Below are 11,220 nucleotides of genomic sequence, written 5' to 3'. Positions count from 1 at the left end.
ATTCAGAGGCGAGCTGCTACATTTGTTACCGGTAGGTTCGATGACCGTGCAAGTGTCACGGATACGCTTCAGGACCCCAAGTGGAAATCCCTGAAGGGAAGAGGAGTTTATTTCGAAAAACACTACTGAGAAAGTTTAGAGAACTGGCATTTGAAGCTGACTATAGTCTGTCTGTAAACTGAAGAGCGAGCAAGCAGAGTCCCCACTCTGCCTACCCTGCTCCGTCACAGGGCGCTTCTACAGGCTGTTTCACAATGTAGTACCGGCCCTGCGGCGGTGCGCGCTTCATATCTGTGGCGACGCCGCGTACAGATACGTCCCGGCTGTGTTTATTTTTAGACAAATGCATTAAGAGTATAAGGAAAACAAAAGACGATAGCTTCTTCGAAACAAAACATTATAGAGTAAATAATATTAACATAAGAACGGAAGTCAGTATTCTACTACAAACATAGAACCGAATGCCTCTTCATGTGAATGTATGTTCCTCTATTCGTAAGACGAACCAGATATAGTGCAATCAATCTGTAGAATTTAAGGCTTGTTCTTACTTTGTGTTTCTACTAAAATGTAGAAGTTTTCTTTAAAGGGTCTGCATTGGAACTTAACAATTCTTGCAACACGAAGAGTGTTTAAAAAGTAAGCAGAAATTTATAATTCCGTGTTTTGTATTAGTTCGGTTTGCACTGCTTTTTTTGCCACTCTCTTCGTAAACATGTCTGAAAAGTATCTGTGCAATGTTTTGCATATTGGGTATTTACCCAGTTCTCAGTTGTCAAATGGTTCAAATGGCTCTGAGCACTATGGGACTCAACATCTTAGGTCATAAGTCCCCTAGAACTTAGAACCACTTAAACCTAACTAACCTAAGGACATCACACACACCCATGCCCGAGGCAGGATTCGAACCTGCGACCGTAGCAGTCCCGCGGTTCCGAACTGCAGCGCCAGAACCGCTAGACCACCGCGGCCGGCTCTCAGTTGTCAAAAAAGTTATATGTGTTTTGGTAGCATCAACTATTATTTGTTTTGTATAAAAATAGATTAGAGAATCTGTACTAAATTTTGTTATAAGAATGGAATAAAGTGTATCAAATTTTTAGGAATGTTAAATATTGCTTTTGGTGAGTCTCTTATGAGTAAACCCAGAACACGCAAGTGGTATAAACATTTCAAAGCAGGCCTTAAAGGACAGCAGTTTTACAAGAATGGGTGAGATTAAAAATGCAGTCAAAAGGCCTATGAACTATCCCGAGGAAATAATTCCTAAAGTGTTTTGGGAATTGGAAAAAGCACTGGCATAAGTGTATAGCATGTACTGGGGAATATTTTGAATAGGATAACATTGTTGTAGATTAACAAGTAAAGTTCTTACCAAAAAATAAAAATTAATATGTGAACGCACCTTGTATGTCAAGCTTTTTACATAGAAGTCCAGAATCGGTATACGTGTCTCGAAAGAAATTTCAGTAGTGTTTAGATTAGCTATTGCACACATGTTTTAAGCAATATTCCTTAGAATCATGTGAATAGTAACCGAGATAGAGTTTTAGTGACAGAGTATATTCAAATGCTGCTGTTCTCTAGGCATTAAATGTATTACGTGATTGAATCACGTTCTGCTAGCGAAACGTTAATTGATTTTACCATGAAGCTCTCAAGTTATTCCTGGTTTTGTACAACAAGTGATAATGGTATTTATTGCTTTGGACAACATTTGACTGTATTTATCTTGGAAAATCTTTTACTACCATGTACTACATTTCTACCAAAAGAAATTTCATAGTGTATGAGCAGAGTCAGGCTTGAAAGAACACACAACATATTTTTCAAAAAAATATTCATTGCCTGTTTACATACATCGTATTTTAGAGGTCATCATCAACATTGTCACTATCATTACTGTCGTCGTCGTCCTCGTCCTCGTCGTCATCACTTTCTAAATTAATAACTATAGCATCTATTATGTCTTCCATAACCCCATCCTTAACCCAATATTCTCTTTCAAGTTTCTCCACATGGAGGCAGTATGCACTCCAGTCATCTTGACTTATCGTTTCAAAACCTGTAACAATTGGGAAAAGTTTTTGTATACGCTCTCTTTCGGTTACGGCAAAATTTAGTTCGGAATAAAACATGGAAGCTCAGAAAATGTCTACATACCTTCTTTCACCAACTGCAGCAACTTCGTCATGCAAATATCTCCAAGAATATTTCTTCCTCTGACGAAATTCTTGAGCTTTGCCCACGCCATTTCAATTGGATTTAAGTCACAGTTGTATGGTGGAAGTCGCAGCACAGTGTGTCCATGGGCTTCAAGTATTTTATTAATTTCAAATACTTTGTCTTCCGGCTTATGTTGTTTAATTAAATCAAATAATTTTGTTTTTCTCATTGTCAACTCAGCTTCCACCTTATTTTGTAATAACCATTCAATCATTTCGCTTTTATTCGAGGACCTAGTTGGAGCTTTGTTGTGTTCCTTGTTGTGATATGAAGCGTTGTCCATAACAATAACACAGTTCGGTGGCAGATTCGGAATCACTTTATTCGATATCCAATTAGAAAAATTTTTGTAGTTCATTTGCCCATGGTAGTCTCCTGTTGCACAACCCGCTTTATAAACCAACTGTGCGTTGGGTAAGAACCCATCTTTTGATCCAATATTCACCACTATAATCCTATTGCTTCCGCTAACATTGTCCATAATGCCCTCAACGCCAGGGCCCTGCCAACATTTTCTGTAAGTAATGTTATTGTCCACCCAAGTTTCATCAATATAAAAGAATTTTCTGCCTAGCTCCCTTAATTTCCTCACTTGGATCAGATACTTACATCGCCAGTCAATTATATCCGTTCTTTCTATGAGAATCTTTCGTTTACTTACAGATCTTTTCCAGGTAAATCCCATTTCACGCAATGTCTTGTGTAAAACATCTTTCTGCCAAGGAAAATGTATTTTTTGTTTCACGGCATTAAGCAATTTCCGTAATGTCGGCACTATTTTTTGGTTTATGTAAAAGTCCTCCATCGTTTGTCGAATGACTGATTTTGTGAAACTGTCTATGACGATGGGTTTCCTCCCTAAATTATCAGTTTTCCTTCGCGGCGATTCCAGTAAACCATGCGGCTTGTTTTCACGTTCCTTCCTTATGCGTCCTATAGTGGCGAGGCTGACGTTAGCATAAACTGCAGCCCTTTGATTGGGGCTGTTAATGTTAACCAACAGTTCTTTTTGTGTTGCCTCCTTAACACACGCTGTAATAACGTTAGAGACGATCGAACGCTCGTTACTCCGCAAATACCTCCTCTTCTTCGTATTCCGCACATTTTCTTGCAATGCAGGGCGATTATCCATCACTTCGGGATACTGAAGTATATCAGTGAGTACACAAAGTCAACTGACTGACGCTGGCAACAAAGATTCCACAAACAGAAACGACGTATATCAGTATATCACTGCACGCTGAACTACACCGCTAGACAGGTAACAGGGCAACTGATTTTGGGTGGCCCTGTAGGCCAGTGGCAGCGTTCTTCCGGGAAAGGCCACTTCCCCCACCAAAGGCGCTGCTCGCTCTTCAGTTTACAGACAGACTATACACAACGATGCTACTGCCACCAATAAGCATTTCATGTAGAGACCACGAAAATAAGATACAAGAAATTAGGGCTTTTGTAGAGGCATATAGACAGTCGCTTTATCTGCAAGTGGAACGCGAAATGACTTTTTGTGGTACAGGGTACCCTCCACCACACACTGGATGGTGGCTTGCAGAGAGTGTATACAGATGGAGATGTAACACGTTGTCTTCCTCATTGAGTGTTCTAACGTACATCACACAGCCAGTAACTCCCATCCTAACACAGAAGGACCAAATTTTTCATAGACAACTGTGCAGATGTGTAAGTACTGTGATGCGATTGCTGTTGTTGCTGGAATAGCTGAGCATAACGTCGTCATCACTTTAATACTGGATTCATTGAAAAAGACACGAAGTGTGTATTGACCAACTGTTCATTGGAAATCCTATCCGTAGTACTGCTGTGCTGTCAGTGTTAATTCGCAACTAAAACTGCCGGAAAACGAAACTTTAAGACAGAACTGAACAGTACTGGATGCAAATTTGAGGGCAATGAATTGGAGGCGATGATTGTTGTCAATAGTAGGTAGTGTGAGCGAGTAGAATCAGTATGCATAGTTCATTCTGTCAACATTTGCACAATTGTGTGTTATTTTCAGTGCAATACAAACACAAAGCTGATGACGGGCATGAAACCAAATGGAATGCCGTAACTTTGTAACTGACTGCTGGAGACCGTGGGTCCCTTGCACCAACATACTCTGAAGAGATCGCTGAACAACCTTTGAAAGTTTGTCAGTGGAATTCTGGATCATGTTGTATAAAATTTTTGTAGTTGTTCTGATATGCACGCTCTACCATATTGGCGAGAGCAGGCATTGTGTACAGGGTGAACAGCGAGTGTAAGAAATTTAAAAAGCTCAGCCATAAGAATCGCATACAGTTTCCTTTTACTAGCTGCTTTGCTCATCAGACGCAAACTTGTTGAGAACTGCTGTATGTACACACTCCTGCCTCGGGGTCGAGATGAAATGCAGCATTTTTTACACTGACATGCTCACGAGCAACTCTTCCGTAATTGGAGGTTTGTGGGCAAGAATGTGATAACCCACAAGTGAGTGCTTCTTAGAGAAATAAAGAAAACCTGTTGTGAAATCTGTAAGCTACCTAAAAATATGTTTTTATCATACATTGATGAGGATAATGGTTAATGCTAATTGCCACTGGTTAAATCGTATGGTAGATACAGTATTAAATTAACTCTACTGAAGTGATTCACCATGTTTGTTAGATTCACAACAGTGTTATAAAAGAAACACAATTTACTTACATTTTCTGAAATGATTAAATGAGACAGACATATTACATATGAAAGGTACTTTGAACAATGTTTTCAATATAACCAAAGCATTTATTTGAAATGATTGCAGAAGCATTATTTCAGTTAGAACAATAACAGAAATCTTAAAGAATCTACATATGTCCCTCATCTTATTAGGAACAGTTGTTTCATAAATTTTCCCCAAGCTTTCAAAACCAGTTCATGTGATCGTCTTCTATAAAAGTTGGGATGTGGGGTGAATCTTCCAAGAAGGTTGTGTCAGAGCAGTGGATAAGTTAATTGTTGAAGCAGTGACTGAGGTTACGTACAAGTTTGCATTTCAAAGTTGCCACCTAAAAACTCAATCCACAAATGTTACAAACACGATTAACAACCAAAGATGGGTGCACCAATCACCCACGCTTTTGACACCAAATCCATAGATTAAATTTAAACATCTGTTGTCACATGATGATAGTCCTTAAACATTCTTCACATTTTGTTTTCCTCTCTAGGCTTCGCTGAACATAGCCTGCCATGTATCTCACATCATCTAGTCCTAAAGTTGAAAAAACTTGTTCCACTGCTGCAAGTAAGTGTTAATCATTGTTTTCTATTGAAACTTCAGTCTTACATGCTTGACGTAAGTGCAGATAAATTTATTTTATCTTCATTGCTTAATTTACTGTCTACACCAAGTCCAAGTCTATTTTGTCAAGTGGTTTTGCATTTCCACTGCTGGCATCACTTTCATGCTACTGTTTATAAATAATTATTTTCCGAACAAGTAGCAGAACTCGTAAGCACTTGGATTACCATTGTTTCCTCCTCTCCTTCAGATTTAACAGAATACTCATTCCAAACTCACTTTACTGATTTTATACACGGGTATGTACATCATAATTTTGTAATTTTGTATCAGTATCTTATTAAATATTGCACATACTGTTCGTACAAACATGCTCTTTGGCCACATCCTGTCCTGCAGGACCTCATGTCTTTGGACGCGATAATTCGCCTAGCAGACAGAGCTGACTTACGCTAATACTAGTGTGAGATCTGTCTCCCCTGGCGTCTTGGCAGTGGATATTTCACCAACTTCAAGTTGGTACCCTGGCATGGAACACAGTGTCACACACCCATTCACCTTCCTTGCCTTGTGCGACATGTCTTTCCCATCCACTTCACGATTCAGTATCTTTGTCGTCACGTTCTTATACATTCCTTCTAAGCCAGTTTATCCCATACATATTTTTCCATGCCAGTGGCAGGTCCACATATGACTCTCCTTTCTGCAAAATGTTTTACATAGAATAGAATAGTATATCTAACACCATACTGCAGTAATAACACACAAATGACAACCTATATTTTTCACCCTGAGCAGGAGACCTAGTTACCTGAGAGGTTATTTTCTAGGCTTGCTTTGCCTTTTTTATTCTATTGAAGTACCATCTGAAGGGGTGAAGTTGATCAGAAAAAGCAGTTTTTCTTTTATTTTAGGAGGATCTATTTAAGAATTTGTTAAAAAAAAATAGTGTAAAGCTACGTTTACACAGAGGGATTTGTCGTGGAGATTTGCACCCGGCAGAAGTCGCAGAGAAAAGTATCTCAGCACATGTATACTGTGACTTAGTTCAGGTAGATGTGCCCGGCACAAGTAGCCAGGTAGAGCATTCTGACTGGCGACATGTAGCCAGTCAGTTTCACGGAACATGGCATTTGACGCAGAACTTAATTTCTATGCACTAGTGCTGTGAATCTAATTGTAAAACGGGAGAATAAAAATCAGAGAAAGGAATGTAGATGGTGGGTGCGTAATTTTCTCAGTAAACGGTGTAGTCATGGAGCTTACAGTTCATTGATGAGAGACCTAAAAGTTCAAGACATACACGGTTTCAAAAATTTTGTTCGTATGTCTGACGGACTTTTAAGTTGTTGATTGGCGACTCCATGGAGTGTTCTGTGCACCACGACCAGATAATGGATATAATTGGAAGGAGAAACAGCATTGGTAGTATTTTTTTGTTTTATTATCCACAAAATCGATTTTCGGTCACTTAGTGACCATCCTCAGTGCTAGAAGTTAAAAATTTCACATAACGATCAGAGAGTATAAAACAGAAAATCACAACTACACCTGCGTGTGAACGTAACAGTTGGTAGGAACATACCTGTAATATAGAATTAAAATTGGTAGGCCCTGGTATCAACAAGCCTAGAGCGATCACATAAACTGAGGCTGGTGTTTACATCCACCTGTTCAGCAGATCTCAGTGTGACAAGGCTTGGAACGCCCTCTATGTGACATGTCACATGAAGACTTAATATTACTGGTTTTGCGAGATATTAACAAAACAACTCTTGTGCATTTGTGAATCATGAAGTAATTCAAATTTAAAATGTACGTAAACCACATAGCAGATGAAGGGGGAAGGAAACATCTAAAATACATTGGCGTATTGTTTTAAAAAAAACAAACTTTCAAAACATAAAACAGATCAATAATAAGTTGTCAGAATGCAGGACAGGCAAAAGTGAAAAAGACAAAGAAAAAGAATAATATATGAATAACATGAAATGAGGTATAACACAGGTTTTTAAAAAAAACATAATACCCACCATCTGGCGTGGGAAGTTAGAAGTACAACATTCGTGATTTACGTAAAATGTTACGTTAAGACTAAGGAGTCAAATATATAAAAAATAGTAATAGTACGAAACTGCCATTATGTAATAATTAAAATGCCGTGAAACACAATGTTCATTACAAAAAAGTTTGTGGGTGTGGGTAAAAAATTTTGCTATCACATTTAACCGACATGATGATGTACATCTCATTTGTCCCTTTGGACAAGCTAGCATTATTATAACAGTGGTTATACACTTCCGCATAATATACTTTTAAGTATTACTAAATATGACTGCCCAATACTACACGTTGAAGGACACAAATTTTCGAGATGCTGTAACTCCTGCTGAACAACTTGCCACAACGTTACCTCTTTTAGCTACTGGAGATTTGTATAGCTCGTTGATGTACATGCATAGGATTTCCAAATCCAAAACCAGTTCAGTAATACCAAAAGTGTGTCAAGGTATAATTAGGCACTTCTAGGAGAAATCAAGGTAGGAACTGTTTTCTTCATCTGTCTTTTATTTAAATGAAAATTTAAAATGAGAAAGCTGTTACAACTTCATTTATCTTCTGAAAAGATATATACATTTTCAGACTGCCCCTCAAAGTTCAATTCAATTACTTCACTTGTACACTAAAATTCTTTTAGCTCTTCATTTTTGCTTTGAAGATGAAAACTTGTATCTTCTTTTGTAAAATTGTTAAACTTTATTGTTCCGTATTTCTCTCAGTTGACATTAAACGTATTTTGAAAACGACGCAAACTTGTCGTCCTTTTTCCCTAGAATGTGCTGGCTAGTGCACTTGAGCACCTCGTATGCAGCAGCATCTGTTGTGTTTAGATTACTGCCGATAATTTTAGCCTTTTTCTGTAGTTGACTTGAAGGCTCTGATTGTGTACTTCAGGTACTCAGTTCTTTTCTGCAGGTACTCTGTTCCTCTTCCAGCGGTGTGTCCTCTTCGCTTCTCTCTCCTGATGCACACTAAAAAACAGGGGGAAAACATTCTTCAGATCTTTTGATATATATTTTTTTTTTTTTTTCTTCAGGTATTGAATTCTGAAGCACAGTGGAAGCAAATTGCACGAGAATTTGAGATTCGCTGGAACTTTCCTCACTGCATAGGGGCTTTAGATAGTAAACACATACAGAGATTAGATTAGTTTAATACTTGTTCCATAGATCATGAATACGACACTTCGTAATGATATGGAATGCGTCAGGTTAATAAAAGGTGTCTATCCAAAATATTACATTACACAAAATATTACATGACAGTGCCCACGTGATTTACCATCTGACCTGCCTACACCGTGAAGCTTTCTATGTGGGAATGACCAGCAACAAATTGTCCATTCGCATGAATGGACACAGGCAGACAGTGTTTGTCGGTAATGAGGATCACCCTATGGCTAAACGTGCCTTGGTGCACGGCCAGCACATCTTGGCACAGTGTTACACCGTCGGAGTTATCTGGATACTTCCCACTAACACCGACCTATCAGAACTCCGGAGATGAGAACTTGCCTTTCAATATATCCTCTCTTCCCGTTACCAACCAGTCCTCGACCTCCGCTAATTTCAAGTTGCCGCCCCTCGTATCTCACCTGTCATTTGACAACATCTTTGCCTCTGTACTTCCGCCTCGACTGACATCTCTGCCGAAACTCTTTGCCTTTACAAATGTCTGCTTGTCTCTGTATATGTGCAGATGGATATGTGTGTGTGTGCGCGTGCGAGTGTATACCTGTCCTTTTTTCCCCCTAAGGTAAGTCTTTCCGCTCCCAGGGTTGGAATGACTCCTTACCCTCTCCCTTAAAACCCGTACCCTTTCGTCTTTCCCCCTCCCGCCCTCTTTCCTGATGAAGCAACCGTTGGTTGCGAAAGCTTGAATTTTGTGTGTATGTTTGTGTGTCACAAACAAACACAAACATACACACAAAATTCTAGCTTTCGCAGCCAACGGTTGCCTCGTCAGGAAAGAGGGAAGGAGAGGGAAAGACAAAAGGATTTGGGTTTTAAGGGAGAGGGTAAGGAGTCATTCCAATCCCGGGAGCGGAAAGACTTACCTTAGGGGGGAAAAAAGGACAGGTATACACTCGAGCGCGCGCGCGCGCGCGCGCTCACACACACACACACATCCATCCGCATATACACAGACCCAGGTGTCCCTTAGAACCTCTAAGGGACATAGGATTGAAGTTGTTAGTTTTAAATGAATAACTGTTGAAATATGAACTTTTATTTTATTAATAATCACACAGTTACATTGGCTTTTGTATGAAATATTTCGAAACATTTTGGAGAACAAAGCCCTACGTCACAGGTTTCACAATAATACCGCGTGTCTTTCCTTGAAACTTTACCATATCTGGCCTTGCTTGTTTCTGCTCATACTTAGACAATTTTGTGGGTGGGATTAATTTTGGAAAATGTCTTCCGCTTAGTCTGTTGATGGGTGAACTATTCTGAGAAGTACATGAGTCTAAGAGGCCACCTTTGTGAACCAAGTTCTCTGCTAACTCTGTAATGTATTCAACTAGATGTTTGCTTGTATTTTGCGACGTTTTGTACAAAATGTATGAATTTACAGTCATGAGCATGAAAATGTGAAAGAAAACTTTTTCCACCACTGTTTTCGTTCAAAAGGATAGTACGCCATTAGCTGGTCGCTATGATCCACACCAGCTTATTTACTATTGTCGACCAAAACACAGTCTGGCTTCATTTTTTCCACCTTTCCAAATTTAGTTTTTACGCTGACATTTGTTGTCGTTATTTTATGCTTTGTTGTCAAAAGAAAAACGTCTCTGTTGTCCTTCCATTTTACAAACAGTAAGTGACCTCGTCTGCGAAACGAAAGTTTTTTTTCCCAATTTCTGGCCAATTTCTTGGTAGCCCTTTTCTATTTTTCTGCACAGTACCAACTGCCTTAGTTCTTTTCCCCCAGTAAATCAGGGCTGGTATAAAATCGGTCCATGTATAATGTGTGACCTTTATTATGAAACGAATGACACAATCTGTCTACAATGTGTAAATGCTGTTATCGGCATTAGACTGTTTCCCAGAATAAATTTCACAGTTTAGGACGTACCCACTTTCACATAGCATAAAAAATTTTACGCCATATTTATTAGGCTTTTCGTATACACTCTAAAACTCAGTCTACCACGAAAAGGGCAAATTCCTTCATCTATAGTAATATTTTCGCCAGGCTTGTAAGCCTTTACACTTTGGGTCACGCATCTGTCGAATATAGGTCTTACCTTATGAATAGGATCGTGACCTACCTGGTTTTTAAGAATATATGTTGCATTATCTACGAGGTGTAACATTCGTAGAATTGACAAAAATCTCTCTCTTGGCAGACACTTTGCCGCAAATGAGGACCGCAACATGGGATTTGTTGACCAGTAGTCAGACAGTTTTAGTTTCTTGACTAGGCACATATGCAAAATAATACCAAAAAATTTATACAGTTCACTGAGTTTCACTGTTGTCCACTTACGCCACACTGACTGAGGCTTCAGTTTTCCTGTAGCATTTAGTGTGTCTATTGTCATTCTAGCGTAGCGGTTTGTCTCTCATTTGATCGGTCTCACCAGTTCTTCATCGAAGAAGTACGTGAAACAATCAAACACTGAAGAATGTTGGTCAATCCCATCTTGAATTCCACAG

At 39.1% G+C, this 11,220-nt stretch overlaps 1 protein-coding gene across 1 annotated transcript; it reads right to left on the bottom strand.

Annotated features, from left to right (window-relative positions):
- Positions 1–269: 269 nt before the first annotated feature.
- LOC126108855 (uncharacterized) lies at positions 270–3,172 on the bottom strand. Its single transcript, XM_049914221.1, has 2 exons — positions 2,164–3,172; positions 270–2,065 (listed from the first exon to the last, which is right to left on the bottom strand). The coding sequence occupies exons 1-2, from the start codon at positions 3,029–3,031 to the stop codon at positions 1,869–1,871; spliced, it is 1,065 nt and encodes a 354-aa protein (XP_049770178.1). The 5' UTR covers positions 3,032–3,172; the 3' UTR covers positions 270–1,868.
- Between the last annotated feature and the right edge of the window lie 8,048 nt (positions 3,173–11,220).

Source organism: Schistocerca cancellata, chromosome 11 (assembly GCF_023864275.1).
Source record: "Schistocerca cancellata isolate TAMUIC-IGC-003103 chromosome 11, iqSchCanc2.1, whole genome shotgun sequence".
NCBI classification, from domain to species: Eukaryota; Metazoa; Arthropoda; class Insecta; order Orthoptera; family Acrididae; genus Schistocerca; species Schistocerca cancellata.
This window is presented reverse-complemented; position numbering and strand designations above follow the sequence as displayed.

Coding starts and splice junctions, on each gene's coding strand:
- LOC126108855 (XM_049914221.1), bottom strand. CDS start 3,031: ATGGAGGACTTTTACATAAACCAAAAAATAGTGCCGACATTACGGAAA. Junction 2,066..2,163: donor GCTGCAGTTGGTGAAAGAAG/GTATGTAGACAT, acceptor CAATTGTTACAG/GTTTTGAAACGATAAGTCAA.